Source organism: Dipodomys merriami, unplaced genomic scaffold (assembly GCF_024711535.1).
Source record: "Dipodomys merriami isolate MVZ:Mamm:240054 unplaced genomic scaffold, mDipMer1.0.p SCAF_78, whole genome shotgun sequence".
Lineage (NCBI taxonomy): Eukaryota > Metazoa > Chordata > Mammalia > Rodentia > Heteromyidae > Dipodomys > Dipodomys merriami.
The window spans coordinates 3,057,551-3,075,510 of NW_027206379.1; the positions used below are offsets into that span (position 1 = coordinate 3,057,551).

At 61.9% G+C, this 17,960-nt stretch overlaps 1 protein-coding gene across 1 annotated transcript; it reads right to left on the reverse strand.

The window, feature by feature from the left end:
* Positions 1-6,677: 6,677 nt before the first annotated feature.
* Positions 6,678-9,651, reverse strand: Fgf19 (fibroblast growth factor 19). Its single transcript, XM_070009606.1, has 3 exons — positions 9,426-9,651; positions 9,206-9,309; positions 6,678-6,956 (listed from the first exon to the last, which is right to left on the reverse strand). The coding sequence occupies exons 1-3, from the start codon at positions 9,649-9,651 to the stop codon at positions 6,678-6,680; spliced, it is 609 nt and encodes a 202-aa protein (XP_069865707.1).
* Positions 9,652-17,960: the final 8,309 nt, after the last annotated feature.

The following is a 17,960-nucleotide window of genomic DNA, read 5'->3' on the forward strand; positions in this document are numbered from 1 at the left end:
CCTGGGTGAGTCCAGCGGTGCAAGCCCAGGCCCCTGGGGTCGGGTGGGGGGGTCCCAGCCACACAGCAGGCACCGTCCCGTCCACAAACCTCCTTCCGTGCAGGGGGCTCTGCGGGGGCCCCACAGTGCCGGTGGCTCCTCCCTGGCCTTCTCTCTTTCCCACTTGTCTCCCAGGCGGCCACCCCCTCACCTCTCCACCCCTGAGTGGGGAAACACCCCGACCCTGTGCCCTGGACGCTCTGGAGCTGGAGCTGGCCACCTCGCTCTCACACAGCCCCGTTCCACTGGGGAAGAACATCTAGGTGCCGGGGGAGGGGATCTTTCTGGACCCCACACCCCAGCAACCCGGGACAGACAGGCTTCTCCCACTAGTGAGACAGCTTCATTCCTGACCAGCTCTGTCATGCCCTCCACCCTTGGCCCTGGAAGCCAGCCTCTAAGACAGTACAGGAAGAGCAAGGGGAAAGAGTTGTGTGTGTGTGTGTGTGTGTGTGTGTGTGTGTGTGTGTGTGTGTGTGTGTGAAGGGGAAAGATTTCTGTGGGGGGGGGGGTGGTCCTGGGGCTTGAACTCAGGACCTGAGTGCTGTCCCTGAGCCTTTTCTGCTCAACGCTGGCCCTTTACCACTTCAGCCACAGCTCCACTTCTGGCTTTTGGCTGGCTCATTGGAGTTGAGAGTCTCTCAGACTTTCCTTCTGAGCTGGTTCTGACCCATGATCCTCAGATCTCAGGTTGGGGAGTAGGTAGGATTACCGGGGTGAGCCGTGGGCATCCTGCAGGGTGGGTTTCTTGGATGGAGCAGTTGAAGTTGCCTTCCACATCCAGTGGCCCCAGGCCCACGTGAAGAGCACCTGCAATATGAAAATAGGTAATAATATTTTAGAGTAAATGCTTGGTACTTCGGGGGTCAGGCGGTGGGAAGGACAGGGCCTCCTTTCTCCGCCCCAGTGGGGTCTAGACACACAGTAGGGCTCGGCGGCTGCTCCCGGCTGCTGTGGGGCCATCTTCACCCAGCAGGTGACGGGTGCCCAGCTGGGCTGGACTCCTGCCTGCTAGAGCGGCCCCCACCCCAAGTCCCCATTCGTGCCAGAGCCTCCCATCCCGCGCTCCACCACCGGGGGGCAGCCACGCTCTGCGCTCCCGCTGCGGCCTCCGCAGCCCGCCCAGGCTGCTCTGCTCTGGGACAGGGCAGGGAGGGGATGGTGTTGGAACCTTCTCCAAATCTGTGCTTACTTTCCCCAGCCCGGCATTAAGGAAGATCACGGCCTGTGAGTGTCAGACCCATGTTCAGAGCGCCTTCCCTCTGAAGCCGGCGATGCTTTCGTTTGGGGGTTTGGTTTTTCGTTGTGTCTGAACACTGGGGTTTGAACGCAGGCTCTGGGCTGGCCGTGCAGGTGTTCGGCCCCTAGGCCACGCTTCTCACTCTCTGCACGTGGGCCATTGTGACAGGGCCTCGCCTCCACTCCAGGCCTGCCTGCGTCATCCCTGCCACCTCCTGCAGAATCACGGGCCTGCACCACCAGGCCTTGTTGTTTTTAAATTGGGTGAGATGAGATCTTGAGAACTCTGCCAAGGCTAGCCTCAAACCTCAGTCCTCCTGATCTCTGACTCCCTGGTGACTGAAAAGCATGTCTGCCTGCCTGCCTGCCTGTCTGTCTGTCTATGTCTGTCTGTCTGCCTGCCTGTCTGTCTGTCTATGTCTGTCTGTCTGTCTGTCTGTCTGTCTGTCTATCTATCTATCTATCTATCTATCTATTTATCTATTTGTGTATCTTTTCAGTTAATAGGAAATCAGAGACCAGGAACACAGATGTTTGAGGCCAGCCTGAGTTAACAAGTTGAGTCCTCCATCTCTACCAACAAGCCAGGTGTTGGCAGTTCACACCTGTGATCCCAGCAAAAAGGGAGGTTGGGGGTAGGAGGATCACAGATTGACAAAAATCCAAAACTGTATCCCGTAAGTAACTAAGGCAAAAGCACTGGAGGCGTGGCTTGAGTGGTTAGAGTGCTTGCCTAGCAAGCAAGACACTTCACGTTCAAACCTGAGACACCCCCCTACACTCCACCCCCCAAAAAAGAGAAGATAAGGCTTCTCTGGCATGCACGTGCTGCGCACGTGTGTGAGGCCATGCTGCACACGTGTGTGAGCCTGCCTAAACCCCCGGCAACAACAAAGTCTGAAGCCTCCTTTCCTAGCTGTTTGAATGCTGGAAACCAAACGTGCTCCATTCATCACTCGGTGCATGTCTCTTAGATCTTCGTCCTGGAGCAGGGCCAGGACACGGGGACAGATGGGAACAGAGATGGGGAGCCAGGACGGCAGGGGTGGAGATGGGAGCCTGGACTGCGGGATGGGCGGGGGGGGGGGGGATGGGGTGTGCAGCGCTGCTCACTTGGCTGGCCGGAATCCAAGCAGGATCGGCCTGGTCGTCCTTTAAGCCATAGGTTTGGGAGCGAGAAAGCAGAGCAGAGCAGGACTTCCAGGAGCCGGGTGCCAGGGGCCACCGGAGGCTCCCTCCTGTCATCCCAGCTACTCAGGAGGCTGAGATCTGAGAATCCTGGTTTGAAGCCAGCCCAGGCAGGAAAGTCCATAGGACCCTGGTCTCCAATAAACTACTCAGAAAAAGCTGGAATGGCGCTGTGATTCAAGTGATAGAGCACGTGCCTTGAGCCAGAGAAGCTCAGGGACAGTGCCCAGGCCTTAAATTCAAGCCCTGCCACTGACAATAATAATAATAACAATAACAAGAATTCCCTTGAAACAAAGGAAGATTGAAACCCTTGCAGACAACACTCATTGTTGTTAAAAAAATAAAAACAACAGAGGCTGTATGGGGTCGGGCCCAGTGGTGTGGGCCTTCACCCCCCTCACCGCCCCCCCCCAGCCTCCACGGGCCCAGGCTACAGGATCCCCTGCCTGGAAAGAAGAAACAGGAAAATACAGGGCCGCCGTGGGGGTGGGAGAAGTCTGAATCTCAGTTTCCCCCCCTGCCTCCTTCCTGTGCCCTCCCAGGCTGCCCCCCACCAGCATGCCAGCAGTTCGCATTCTCGCCTGCCGTCCACAGGTGGGGGCTCAGCCCCCAGCACCGCCCCACACTTTTGGGGTGTCGTCCCGGGGGCCCAGAGCTAGGACCCCTGGGGTTCTCCGCCCTCCCCAACCACCCACTGCCAGCCATCTGGAAGCTTCCTCACTGGCCTCTGCCTCTGGCCTAGGTGGTCAATCAGCCTTCATCCCCAGGCTCCGTGGGGGATGAGCTAATCCTTCCCATTCTGGGGCACAGTGGGGCGGCTGCCCCTCATTTGCATGTAAAAACCACCCTGCTCCCAGATTCCAGGGTTTTTTTTGGAGTTAGGAGCCAGGAAATGGAGGTAACGCTAGAATCCTCGCACAGCTGGGGGGTGGGGGGTGTCCCCTGCACCCCTTCCCTCCCCCTCCTTCCAGGTCATTCCTCATCCTCCCGGGTTTCTTCGGGCCACACGCAGCCCTGGGCAGGAGGGGCCTGAGGCTGGTCAGTGGGGAACGGGGGGCCCAGACCAGGCCTGCCCCAAGCCGCCGGGCTTTCCCGTGATGAAGCACCCGGTTCCTCACCCAAAGAAAGGAGTCAGTCCCCAGTACCTGGGGCCACCCCTCTTGTGAGCCCTTGGAGCCAGGTCCTGGGGTACCAGAGCGCCGGGCCGCAGCCCCTCCACAGCTCCCCATAGCCCCAAGGGTGCCTGTGGCCGCCCTGCCCACACCCTGCACCGCGTTTGCCTCTGGGGCCCTTTCTCTAACCCTTTGTGGGCACCATGGATCAAAAGGGAGACAGAGTAAGCCCTGTGGCTCACACTTGTAATCCCGGTGACTCTGGAGGCTGGGGATTGAGAGGATCATGCTTCTAGGCCAGGCCCGCCCCCCACCCCCACCCCAGGGTAGAAAGTTCTGGAGGCTAGATGTGGTAGTAGGGTCGTCACCCAGTCTCGGGAGGAGGCATAAGTAGGGGTATGGTTCAGACCAGCCTGGGGGGAGAAAAATGACACTCTCCCTGAAAGAAGTAGTGCAGAAAGATCTAGAAATGTGGCTCTGGAGGCAGAGAACCTGCTTAGGAAAGACAAAACAACACTGGGGCAGCCACACAAAGCTCGGTATGTGGCCACATTTAAATCTCAGGGAGGGGCTGGGAAGGTGGCTCAGTGGGAGAGCGCTTGCCTTGCATGCATGAGGCCCTGGGTTCCATTCCTCAGCACCACATAAGCAGAAAAAGCTGGAAGTGGCGCTGTGGCTCAGGTGGTAGAGCACTAGCCTTGAGCTGAAAAGCTGAGGGACAGCACCCAGGCCCAGAGTTCAGGCCCCACAACTGACCAAAAAAAAAAAAAAAAAAAAAAACCCTCAGGTAAATAGAACATACTTTAAAGAAAGAAAGTGTATCTCAGTGCATGGGTTATATTTATACACAAAAAAGCTAGATGCTAGCATGGCTAGCCCTATAATCCTAGCCACACAGGAGGCTGAGGTCTGGAGGATGGAGGTTTGAGTCCAGCCTGGGAAGAAAATGAGAATCTTTCTTCAAAATAACCAGCATAAAAACAAAAAACAAATTCAAAACCAGGCTGGGGGCATGATTAAAGTGGCATGCACAGGGGGGAGAGAGTTGCGTTCCAACTCCATCCAGTCAATGGGGCATTGTATGCAACACGGCTTAAACAGGCTTCAACAATTGGCCATGCTGGAGGCCCCCTCCAGCCCCCCCCCCAATTTGGCACTCTTGTCAAAAGCCTGTCACCCAGCAACAGGGCAAAGCCAGCTTCAAAGGAGAAGCGGCCGGCTGGGGAGGGGCCAGGAAGGGGGAGGAGGAGGTCAGAAGCAAACCTTAACGCCCCTTCCCAGCCCCCACCAGAATGCCCAGAGTCCAGTGGGTGGGCAGCCAGACCAGGTCCAAGTGTGACATCCAGCATCACTTGAGTAGGAATTAAGTCACCAAGTTCTACAAGGCTCAGAAAGAAGTCTGAGATCCTGAAGGACTTCCTGTGGTGCCAGGCGCCGTCGGACGGGGGCCGAGAGGCGACCTGGGATCTACCCGCATCGCCCACCAGCCTGCCCTCCTTCCTCTTGGCCATGGGCCTCAGGGCCAGCTCCAGGAGCTGTATGGTCTTTAGGCAGTGGGAGAACTTTCTTCTCTTTGAATCACCTCTAGTGGAACTGTACAGATAACAGAGGAGCCCTCCCCCAGCGCGTGCTTTATCCTCTGTGCAGATTTGGGGTGCCCTGGGACTGGATGGAATCACCCCCTAGCTGCCCCTTTACCCCTCTGCCCCCTCCCACCTGACACTGGCCCCAACCACCCTCATCTAGGGTTCTTCCTAGCCAAGGAAGCCCTCCACTTTGTGCTGGGGACGCCCCTTCATAAATGGCAGCCCTGCTCCTGGGGGGGGGTCACAGGTAGAACAGCCTTGGCCTTCCTGCAGGATGCAGTGGTTCCCCGGCTCCAGCCCCTGCACCCCGCGTGGTGGGACAGGAAGGAGCTCCAGCCCCTGCACCCCGCGTGGTGGGACAGGAAGGAGCGGAGCCCCTCCGGGCCGTGGCCTTCCCCAAAGAAACCCTGCGAGTGGAGGTCACTGGTTTCTAGGAAAGGAGCCACTTGGACCCCAGATTCTGGAGATTTCCGCAGCCCACATGGTAACAGTGCCCATCCTGGGCCACCGTGTGGGTCCCTGGCGGACAAGGGGGCTGCCCTGACCCCCAATGTGGAGCGGCCAGTCCTTGCCCCCATTTGGAAAACAGAATCCACCTTCTGATAGAAAACACATGTTTTTACTGTACAAAATGAAATTCATGTACATAAATACAATTTGTATGTGTGTATGAACCAGACGGGGCTTGAACTCAGAGCCTGGGCGCTGCCCTTCAGCTTTTCCACTCACAGCTGCCATGCTACCACTTGAGCCACAGAGCCACGTCCAGCTTTTTGGTGGTTTATTGGAGATCAGAATCTCACAGACTTTCCTGCCTGTCTGGCTTTAAACCTCCATCCTCAGATCTCAGCCTCCTGAGTAACTAGGATCTCAGGAATGGCTCACGGATGCCCAGCCATAAATATAATTTGGGGGCTATAAATAAAGTAAGAAAATAAGAGATGTACACGTCAAAATAAATTATTCATAAATAGCACACTGGGAAGTGCGGCCCTCCGGTCCTTGGCCAGACCCGGGCTGCCATACCCCCTTCCCTGGCCCCTCCCCACAGAGGCCCGGCCGAGGGGTGGCCTGGCTGCTCCTGCAACACCACCAGCCTTGAGCCGGGCATCTGGGGAAGAGGCAGGAAAGCCAAGCACTGGAGTCTACCCAGAAGCTGTCTCAGGAAACGGCAGGCTTCCCCGGGGCTGGAGCAGGGTCACTGGTGGCTGTCTGTCCCTGTCTGGCCTCCCCAGGGGTGAGGCTGCCGTCCCCTTTGGAAATGATGGCAAAGCATCCCAAGGGGCCATTTCCAAAGGCAGCGAGACCCCATCCTGCAGAGATGTCCAAGCGGCGCAGCGCCCAGCCCCGCCTCCAACCAGACAGAGGCACAGGGCCAGAGAGCGTCCGAGGGGGTGGGCGGAGGGCTTACAGCCGTCTGAGGGGCCTCCTGGCCCACACCAGCCTTGACTATGTACATGGAGGACGGTCCGCGGCTGGGGCGGCTCTGGTGAGAAGCCCCGAGTCCCCGTCACTTCTGGAAGCTGGGACTCTTGATCAGGCCGAGTTCACTCGCCATCCCAAAGGGATCCATGCTGTCCGGCTCCAGGGGCAGGGCGGGCTCGGGCTCCAGGGGGTCCGTGTCCTCGGCCTGGGGAAGCAGCGGCAGGAAGTAGGAAGGCCACACCTGGGGTCTCTGCTTGGCGCTGCTCAGGGTCACAGGGCGCTGGTGCGTTGGAGACCAATAGACGTTGTAGCCGGAGTAGCTGATCTCCTCCTTAAAGGCACAGTCCTCCTCCAAGAAGTGGACCTGGGGGGTGGGGGTGGGGCAGACGGGCCTGGCTGAGCCCACGCCCCTGCCCACGCACCCGCCGCCCACGACCACGTATCCCTGCTGTAGGCAACCTGTAGTGGACCGGGCGCACGCTCTCCATGACAGAGTGCACAGCACATTCCACACTCAGAAACTTCACGTCCCACTAAACGCCTCCCAGGAGATTACAGCTGCCGCCACTAAAAGCCCTTCCCACACTGGGGCTGGGGCTGTCAGCCTAGCTAAGCAGGAGGCTGAGGTCGGAGGATCGTGCTTTGAAGCCAGCCCAGGCAGCAAAGTACAGGACTCATAGCTCCAATTAATTACCAAAAAGCTGGAAGTGGAGCTATGGCTCAAGTAGTAGAGTGTCATCCTTGAGCAAGGAAAAGCTAAATAGCAGCCCGTAAGCCCCGAGATCAGACCCCAGGCCTGGCACACACATAAAAGCCTCTATCCTTTTTTTTTTTTTTTTCTGGTGTCAGTACTGGGACTTGAACTTAGGGCTCTTTCCTCTTGCTCAGCGGTAGCTCAAGGTACTACCACTTGAGCCACACCGCTGCTGCTTGCTTTTTACTTGGTTAATTACAGTTAAGACTTTTCTGCTGGCTTTGAACCAAGATCCTCAGATCTCTAGAGTAACCCAGATTATTTTATTTTCAATTAAGAGTTAGCTGCACCCCTGGCCCCCCAACCTGGGCCCCAGATTAAAGCAAGCATTCCCAGCCTTTCTCATGCTAGGATCACCCCATCTTCTGCTCCTCTCTTCCCCCCAGCCCCTCCCCCAGGCCCATGCCTGTGCCCCCCAGCAGGTGGCCAGAAATGCCAGTGTGCGGTGGGATGGTGGGATGCTAGCACAGGCCTTAGCAGATTCCTCCTCCCGGGCCCTACCCCAACAGGTGAGTCCCCTAACCAGCCCTCCCCAAACCCCGGCATGCGCCGGGAGGCAGGCTGCCTGCCCATAAACCCGAGGCCCATTTCCGCCTGAGTGCGCCCGGGTCACTGAACTGCACAGTGGGTGAGTGGCCTGCAGGTAGGCGGCGGCACCCCAGTGTCTGATGACAGCACCCGACAGCAGCCAGCTGCCGAAGCGGCTACTCCGGGAGGGAGGCGCTGTCCAGGCACTGGGAGACGCTCCCTGCTGCGTGAGCAGAGGGGCGCCTTCCTCCCTGCGCTTTGGGACCATCGCTGAGGGACACCCCACGTCTCCATGCGGAAAGCCAGATGAAGTCCAGTTTCTGGAAGCATGTGGAGTCTCAACTTTCAAAAAGGGATGGAGAGGAGGAGACTCGAATTGGCAGCCGGAAAGGGGACAGAAGGTGCAACTCCTCCCAGCCCTCCCACCCCCAGTCTGAGGGGAGCGAGGGGCTCAGTCCCGGCCCCCCCTCCGCCCGCCCCCCCTCCGCAGCCCCCCTCTTCAGGAAAAGTCAAATTAACAAAAGTTACAACGCAGGTGGGCAGCGCGGTGGCGGCTTTCCCGGGGCTGAGCCTCTTTTTTATTAGCATCCTTTCATGGAGATAAGTGGAATAAATGGATTTCAGAGCCACAAAAACAACCTGGAGCCTCCAAACATGCCAAGCCCCGCAGCCATCTGCATCTCTGGGGGCGGGGGGTGAGGACACCCCCACTGCCCCCAGCAGGAGCCCGGGGCTGTGTGGTGGGCCCAGGCCCAAAGACCTCACACAGCTTTCTGTGAGCTCGGGAGAGGAGGGGAGAGGAAGGAGGGGAGAGGAAGGGGGGAGAGGAGGGGAGAGGAGGGGGGAGGGCTGTTCCTTTGAACTCCCAGCCTTTGTTCCCTCCCTGGGGGGAGCCCCCCCGCTTCCATTCTCCCGGCCTCCCCTCGTGTGGAGGGGTCACCTGGGCCTGGCCAGCCTTCCCCCCAAGCCCCCCAGCCCCCCCACCCGAGGGCAGGCAGGCAAGTGCGTCAGACCCCCATGGCAAGGAACCTGGCCCGTCCCAAGCCGTTGGCCTCCTGACTAATCTGTCTTTACTTCTTCATTTTGCTTTCTTGTGGCTTGAGCTGGGGCCTGGGCGCCGTCCCCGAGCTCGAGGGGCTCGGGGCTGGCGCTCTACCACTTGAGCCACAGCTCCACTTGTGGCTTTCGCCGGGGACTTGGCTGCGTGGGCCGGCCGCGGAGGGGCCCGGCCGCCGGGCACGCCCCACACAGGCGGGGCCGGTGTCAGGACGGGGCCTCGGGTCTGCCACCGCCCCCGGCCCACAAGCGCGCCCCCGCCCCGCGCCCCTTACCAGCCCCTGCGTCCGGCCGTCGTCGCCCATGCACAGGTAGCGCGCGCTGCGGACGTCTTTGATGGACACCGTCTGCAGGGACACCGCGCGGATCTCCAGCAGGCCTGGGGCGAGGGGAGCGAGAGGCTGTCGGGGGCCGCGGCGGGCGGGCGGGAGGCGCGGGGCGGGGCTGCGGGGCGGCGCGGGCCGGGGCCGGGGGCCGGGAGCCGCGCGCACTCACCGTGGTGGCCGCGGTGCCGGTCGCAGAGCACCGAGCCGTCGCCGAGGATGCGCAGGAAGCAGTGGGACCGGCCGTGGGGGCCGGCGGCGTACAGGTGGCGCAGGCGGACCGGCTGGTCCCAGCGGTAGTACAGGTGCGGGCCCTGGTCGGACGCGGGGGCCGGCGGGCGCCCGGCCGCGGCCAGCCACAGGCCGGCCAGGACCAGGGCGCGGGCCGCGCTCCGCATCGCGCCGCGCAGGGGCTGCAGGGCGGCGGCCCGGGGTGCGCGGTGGGACGGGCCGCTGCCCGCCCGCCGGCCGCACTGGCGCTCAGGGGCGCACGGGTCCGATCGCGCGCCGCCTCCGAGCCCGCGGCCTCCGACTCCCGGCGCGCCCGACCGGCCCCGCGGCGGGCGCCGGGGCTCCCAGCATATCTTAAGCGCGTGGCGACCGGCCTCCGCCCCCCGCACACCCACACCCCGCCTCCCGCCCCGCAGGCGGGCGGCTCCAGGCCCCGCCCGCGACCCCGCCCCGGCCGCCCGGGGCCCGGGACCCGGGGCGGCAGGTCCTCGGGAACGCGTGCCCGGCGCCGCGGGTAGTTTTTAATGGAACAATGAGCCCTGCTCCGGACCACCGGCTCCCGCAGGGACGCGCCGAGGACGCGGGAAGGGGACCGGGGATCAGGGGGCCCTGGGCGTGGCCTCCTTCCCGCCCCGTCCCGCAGCCCTCCGGGCCGGGCGCACCCCCGGCGCCCCAGCCGCGCGGTCCGGACGCGTCCCGGCCGCCCGGCTGGCGATTCCGGCCCCGCCCCTCCGCACCCCCGACCTGGGTCCTAGCATCCCGGCTCAACCGCGCCCCGACGGGGCCCCAGGCGCGACCTCAGGCGTCGCAGACAATGGCGCGCGGCGCGGACACCAGGCGGCGCTGCGGCCCCGGCTTCGGCCGCGCTGCGCCCCGCACCGCGCGCTCCGCGCCGCGCGCGCCGGGCGGGGAGGACGGAACCCGGGAGCGGGGCTGTGTGGAAGGCCGCCGGGTCGGGCTGGAGCCCCGGCTCTGAGGTGCCTCGGGTGGGGGCCAGCCGAGGCCGGGCGGGCGGGCGGCGCGCTCCGGGGTGGTGTGCACGGGCGGCGCTGCGCCCGCCGGCGTCCCGCCCGGCCCCGGGAGGAGAGACCAGGCGGCTTGAAAGAAAGCGATTCCGGCGCCGGGAAGTAAGGGTCCCGCGGGCTGGCGGGGGCGCCCCGGACCGGCGTGGACGGCGGGGCGCGAGGAACGAATCGACCGCGCCCCGGAGGCTCCGCGGCGCTCCGGTGGCGTCCCCCCCCCCGCGGCTTCCCATCGACGGCGGCTCCCGTTGAACCCAGCTGCCCTCTCCGCGATAACAGCGGGTGCGCTGGGGACGCCTCGGCCGCGCCCCACCCCTGCCTTCCGCGGACAGGGGTCGCGTGCAGATTGGGGGGGCCAGGGAAACGCCTCCAGGCTTCCTGCGCCCCAAACGTTCTCTGTGCCGGTGTGCTCTCCTCCACACGCCCCCCCACCGCCGGGCGGGTGGCAGTGGGGCCGGAGAGTGGCCGTGACCGAGTCACACCTGTGGTGGTGACGCTGGAATTTGAACCCAGATATTCGGGCTGGTAAACCCAGGCTGGGCGGAGTCTGCCCGGGGGTGGGGCCTTGCCTGGGGGCGGGCACACAGCAGGGCACGCCCACTTACAACCACGCCCACACCCGACGGTGCTGGCTACGCCCGCCGCGGCGGCGCGCCACGCCCACACACAGAGGCCACGCCCACGGCCGGCCTTGCCCGGCAGGTCGGGACCCCGCGGACTTGTAACCTCTGCCGGCCCCTCGGGGCGGCCGAGTGCCCGCTATTGTACAAGGTGGACCTGGTGAGGGTAATGGCGCTGTCCCGGGCCGGCAGGGGCCGGGCATTTCCAGATGGCAGCGGTGTCCTGAAGATGGGCCGAAGGACCCAGGCCCGGCGTTTGTCGGATCCCCGATGGAGGAAGGGGACGGAGTCGGCCAGCAGAGGCCGCTGTGGCCACTTCCAGGTTCACCAGGTGAGGGCCTGCTGCCCGCACTTCTGGGCCCCTGGAGACCCCCGGAGCCCCTGCAGATTCCTGAGGCCCCTGCAGATCCCCGGAACCCCTGCAGATCCCGGAACCCCTGCAGATCCCCGGAGCCCCTACAGATCCCCGGAACCCCTGCAGATCCCCGGAGCCCCTGCAGATCCCCGGAGCCCCTGCAGATCTCTGGAGCCCCTGCAGATCCCCGGAACCCCTGCAGATTCCCGGAGCCCCTGAAGACCCCTGGAACTCCTGCAGATCCCGGAACCCCTGCAGATCCCCGGAGCCCCTGCAGATCCCTGAAGCCCCTGCAGATCCCTGAAGCCCCTGCAGATCCCTGAAGCCCCTGCAGATCCCCGGAACCCCTGCAGATCCCCGGAGCCCCTGCAGATCCCCGGAGCCCCTGCAGACCCCGGAGCCCCTGAAGATCCCCAGAAACCCTGCAGATCCCTGGAGCCCCTGCAGATCTCTGGAGCCCCTGCAGCTCCCCGAAAACCGTGCAGATCTCTGGAGCCCCTGCAGACCCCCGGAGCCCCTGCAGACCCCGGAGCCCCTGAAGATCCCCAGAAACCCTGCAGATCCCCCGAGCCCCTGCAGATCCCTGGAACCCCTGCAGATCCCCGGAACCCCTGCAGATCTCTGGAGCCCCTGCAGATCCGCAGAACTCCTGCAGCTCCCCGGAGCCCCTGCAGCTCCCCGGAACCCCTGCAGATCCCCGAAAACCCTGCATATCCCTGGAGCCCCTGCAGACCCCCGGAACCCCTGTAGATCCCCAGAGCCCCCTGACCCCCTGTGGTCAGCTCACACAGCCAGCTTTATGTTCCTGAGAGCCTGGCCCTGCCCGGCTTCCTGTGTTGAAGATGACGGGGCATCTGAGAGTTTCAGGGCGCTGGTGAAACCCCATGCCAGAAAATAAGGAAAGCCACAGGGGTGGGGGTTCATCTGAAAGGCAGCCCAAGAACGGGCTGCAACCGAGAACCTGCTAGAACCAGAACTCCCTCCCCCAAGGCCTTCCTTTTGATGAGGGTCATTACTAACTGAGCCACGCAGCTATTGCAGAAGCTGGCATGGCAGAGTGGAAAAGGTTCCTCTGAGCCTCAGTTTCCCCCCCTAATAAAGCAGCAAGAGGCTGGCCTGATTCTCAGGACCCACAATCCAGAAAACATTTAAAAGAGACCCTGTCTGTGGGTCAGTCCGAGTCTTCCTGGAGTTGGCCTGTGCAGGTGTTTGCTAGAACTAGTGATGATTATTAGACTAGCAATTGTTATTTACTAATTTTTGTACCTGTACTGGGGCTTGAACTCAGGGCCCCCTGCTCGCCTAGACTAGAGTGCTCAAGGCTGGCACTCTACCACTGGAGCCAGAGCTCCAGTTCTGGTTTTTGGTGGTTCATTGGAGATAAGAGTCTCACAGACTTTCCTGCCTGGGCTGGCTTTTAACCATAATCTTCAGATCTCAGCTGCCTGTGTCTGGCTTCCTTTTCCAACTCTTAAAGCAGAGTTACAAGACTATATGGGGTCTGCCCTGTGAACAGTTTGGGGGCCCAGCACTCTCCACGGGGTGCAGCCAGGGTCATCAAGGACCCTTTCATCTCAAAACTGAACCCACACAGGGTCTGGTTTATTTTCTTTTTTTTCTTTTTTTTTTTTGGTCGGTCGTGGGGCTTGAACTCTGGGCCTGGGCACTATCCTTCAGCTCTTCAGCTCAAGACGAGCGCTCTACCACTTGAGCTACAGCGCCACTTCCGGTTTTCTGGTGGTTTATTTGAGATAGGAGTCTCACGGCCTTGTCTCTCCTGCCCGGGCTGGCTTTGAACCGCGATCCTCAGATCTCAGCCTCCTGAGTAGTTAGGATTACAGGCGTGAGCCACCAGCGCCCGGCTGGTCTGGTTTATTTTCAATTGAACATTCTAATCGCCAAAGTACTACTTGCCCATGAAGTTGGGATCAATCCAGAGGGACGCATAGAAAGGCTGCTAGCAAATCTCGTGTCACTCCTGCAGTGTTTCTTGTTTGTTTGTTGGCTGTTTTGTGGTTTTTGTTTTTTTTTTTTTTTGTCAGTTGTGAGGTTTGAACTCAGGGCCTGGGCTCTGTCCCTGAGCCTCTTTGTACTCAAGGCTAGCACTCTACCACTTGAGCCAAATTGGAGCTCAGAGTCTCATGGGGACTGTTCTGCCCGAGCTGGTTTTGAACCACGATCCTCAGATCTCAGCCTCCTGAGTAGCTAGGATGACACGTGTGAGCCACTGGCAGACACCAAGATACCATGGGGTGGAGGGAGATGAGCATGGTGCCACACACCTGACATCCAAATTGTAAACCCAGCTTGGACTTGGTTCAGACCTGTCCCCTTCCTACCTGAAGATGGCTGCCCGCACTGTGGGCTCCCTCCCTCCCCTCCCCTCCACCCTCCACCATGGCTGGGTTTTTCCGTCCCCCTTCCGACTTCAGACACACAGCTGGCTCCGGCGCTCTTGGAAGAGGAACACTGGGGACTCTCCCCCAGGGGGCGCTGTCCCTCTGCCAGCACCACGATGGGAAGACATGGCCAGGAGCTCTAGAAGCTTCCCTGCCAGCTCCATCCTCAGGCCCCCACCTGTGTCCAGGACCATCGGAGCCCCGGCCAGCCTTAGCTGCAGGTGGCAGAGGCGTTGGGGTCCCGACCGCCCTTGCTGCCAGCTGAGAAGCCAGGCCTGTGCCCCGCGCTGCTGGGCTCCCGGGCAGGGCGTGGGTAGAGGGGGAGCTGTAGGTCATCTGGGGGGCGACAGGAGTCCCCGGACGGCCGAGCAGAGAGCAGGCCCCTCCTGCCCTCGGAGCCCCATCTTGAAAGCAGAGCTGGCTTCCAGGAGGGACGTTTTGATGACCAGGACTTCCTGTCTTCACTGGGATGCGCAAGACGCAGCAGGAGAGAAAATGCCAACGGGGAAGATACTGACTGCAGGAAGAATCCGTTTTGGTTTTGTTATCTTGGCTGGGCTTGACCTCAGGACTTCACACACTCAGTTGGCTCCTCCACTCAGGGGCTGGTGCTCTCCCTCTTCAGCCACAGCTTCAATTCCAGCTTTCTTCTGGTTCCTTGGAGATAAAAGGCTCACAGATTTTTCTGCCCCAGGCTGGCTTTGAACCCCAATCCTCAGATCTCAGCCACCTCCTGAGTAGCTAGGATGACAGGTGTGAGCCACTGTGCCCAACCTATGTGAAAAATGTCAACCATCACCAGCTCTGGCTGATGGCTGGGGACTGGCGGGGGGGGCATTCCCATATCGGGGTTCCCAGCTGTGTTTCCATAATGCTCACCTCCCCCCAGAATCTGGTCAGCCCTGGCCAGCTGCCCTGATGGCGGCACAGAGGACGAACTGCTTCCGGTCTTCTGCAGGGAGAGTTTCCCAGGCAGCCATTCCCTGGGGAGCGGCCCCGAACTCCTGCGCCCCGCCTGCCCTCCGTGTGTGTGTGTTGTGGGGGGCTCTCCTGCACCCCGCCGGCCCTCTGCGAGCTCGGGGGTCTCTCTTCTCACAGGGTGGGGTTCAGCAGATGCTGTTGTATGAAGGGGGGCTCTTGGCAGCTTCACTGGGGCATTGGAAGCAGGGAGCCTGTGGTTCCTCACTTTCATGCCGGCCCCCGAGAAAAGCCCTTCCAGGTCAAGTCCTGGACATCAAGCCTCTGTCCAGCATTCCAGGACATTTGGTGCTGTGAGTTTGGGCCACACTGGGGTGGAGGGGTGTACATGGGGTCACCATGGAGGTGTGTGTGTGTGTGTGTGTGAACACGGAATCACTGTGGAGGTGCGTATGTGTGTACATAGGGTCACTGTGGAGGGGTGTGTATGTATGTCTGTGTGTGTGTGTACAGGGTCACTCTGGAGGTGTATGTGTGTGTGTACACAGGGTCACCATGGAGGTGTGTGTGTACATGGGGTCACTCTGGAGGTGTGTGTACACAGGGTCACTGTGGAAGGTGTGTCTGCACGCGTGTGTACCGGGTGTGCCCCGTGTGTGCTCTCTTCCAGGCTGGGATGGAAGGGGCCACGCGTCTGCCGAGGGAAGGGCACAGGCCCCGCACGTCCCTGACCCCTGAGGTCCGCCTCGCCTCAGGCCTCTCTGCCCGCGGTCGGCCGCACCCCTGCAGCCCCTTCTGCGGGCTCGGGTGAGTCTGCGTCACCAGGAGGAGGGGCCGCAGGGAGGGGCCCCGGGGCCTGGGGTCTTGGGGGGGCACATCCGGGGCAGGAAGGAGAGGATGCATCCCAATCTCCTACCACAGGCAGCCGCCATGCCCGGCCTTGCCACCAGCACGGTGTCACAGCCCGCAGCTGTCCCCCGGCCCCACCGCGGCCAGCAGAGGCCTGAGATGGCACAGTGATGGCGTTGGCCGCCGCTGTGCAGAGACTGTGCGGGCGGGACAGGGCCAAGAGGCCCTGCGTCACAGGCTGCGGGGCAGCCCACAGGTCCCTGCGTCTCCTCCTGTCCCCTCCGCCTCTCCTCCCATGGCCCCTCTGCCTCTCCTCCTGTCCCCCCTGCGTCTCCTCCTGTCCCCCCTGCGTCTCCTCCCATGGCCCCTCTGTAGGCCTTCCCTGGGGTCCAGCTTGTTCTTGTGGTCACCAGCCCCTGGCTGACGAGAGGTCATTTCCGTCCCCTGCATGGCCACCAGGAGGACCCAGCACGCTCTGCTGCGCACTCCCCAGGTAGAAACCCCCACCCGACGGGCGTGTCTCCTCTGTCTTCTGGTGGTTCCCATGGTTAACTTCTGGAAGCTTCCTCCAGTCTCAGCCCCACTTGAAGGCGAGCCTGGTGACCACAGTGTTCATGCGACGTCCCTGGGGAGTTGGGCCCCGCGGGCTTCTCCTGCGGGGGTGGGGATGCTGGGCCCCCTGCAGCTCAGGCTGCCTCCTCCCTCACTCCTGGGGCTCCCCAACGCCCCATCCACCCTGGCCAGGTCTGTGTCACCAGCCCGTCTGTCCGACTGTCCCGTGGCTCTGCCGCACCGTGCGGGGGTGCGCATGCGCGGTGGGCGCTGAGACGCGGCACACACTCCTGCTGGGAAACGTGGTCCTCCGCTTTCTACTTACTTCATTTACTTTCTCTAACTAGTTAATCTCTGAAAAGCAACCTTAGCTCAATGGCTGCGTAGACTGGGCAGGAGGGCCTGGACCAGAGGCTCACACCTGTAATCCTAGCTACTCAGGTGTTCAAGGTCAGCCAGGCAGGAGAGGCTGTGAGACCTTTGTCTCCATTAAATGTTTTTAAAAAAGCTAGAAATGGAGCTGTGGTTCAAGTGGTAGAGCACCAGCCTTGAACACAAAAGCTCAGGGACAGCACCCAGGTCCTGAGTTCACGCTTCAAGACTGGCTTAAAAAAAAAGTAAGACTGCTAATTAATTCTATTCCATTCGCTCTCTCTCTCTCTCTCTCTCTCTTGCTCTCTCTCTCTCTCTCTCCCTTCTCTCTTTCTTCCCCCCCTCAGGCTCCCCTCCCCTATATTTCCCCTTGGGAGACGCAGATCTCCTCTGGTCTCCCTGAAGTCCAATGATACTCATCATTTCTCTGTGGTGCCAGCAAAGGTCTGGCTGTGTAGCCCTGCTGCATGCCCCACAGTCCATCCTGGGGTTCACGGGGGCCTGGCTGTCCACACAACTCCCCTGGTCCACAATGACCTTGCTCTCCGGGTCCACCAGCCAGAACCTTCCGTGTGGGCCAGGGTGAGGAATGCGCCCGGCCACCCCTGTGCCTAGCTGGCCACCTAGTGAAGGGGATAACCCAGTCCCGGGGCGGAGCTCTGGACCGGGCAGGGCGGGGGGGGGGGAGCACTTTGATTTACCAGGCAGATGGTCCCCACCCACCACTTGCAGGACCCCCGGGGGAGGTGGGCGGGGTTAAAGGAGAACAGGGGCTTGGTCCCCAAAAGGTGGCATCTCTGCCTGACTCCTCACGCTGGCTCCTGTGCTTCGGAGGCGGGGCTGCTGACAGGCGGGGGACAAACTGGGGTGGCCACCTGTGGCTCATCCAGCAGGGGTGAGGAGGGGGAGGGGGAGGGGGCTGGAGGGATGGAGCAGGGGGGTGTGGAGCAGGTGGGGGGGCGTCTCCTTGCGGGGAGAGCCGCTGCTCTGCCGGCCATCTGACACTGACCCGCGGCTGCCCTAGCTTCCGTCCCCCACGCTGCAGAGAGAAGAGAATGAGGCACAGAACATTCTAGTGTATTTATTTCTTGAGGTGCCTTAGGGGCCGTCACTCTTGAGCCGCTGCTATGAGGCGGGAGCGGCTGGCTGCGTGCTGGCCTCTGGGGGCTGAGCACTGGGGAGCCAGGGGCGGGCGGGGGGGGGGGGGCCCAGGTTCCGGGCCACGCGCACAGCGGTGCTGGCTGGGCACTGCGCACATCCACGCTTGGTGGGTGGAAGGACGTGGCTGCCCGGGGCCGCCAGAGGGTGGGTGAGGAGGGAACAGACACCAGGGTGCCACCTGACTCCCAGCCCCCCCCATCTCCTCCCTGGCTTCTGGCCTCCCCGTGG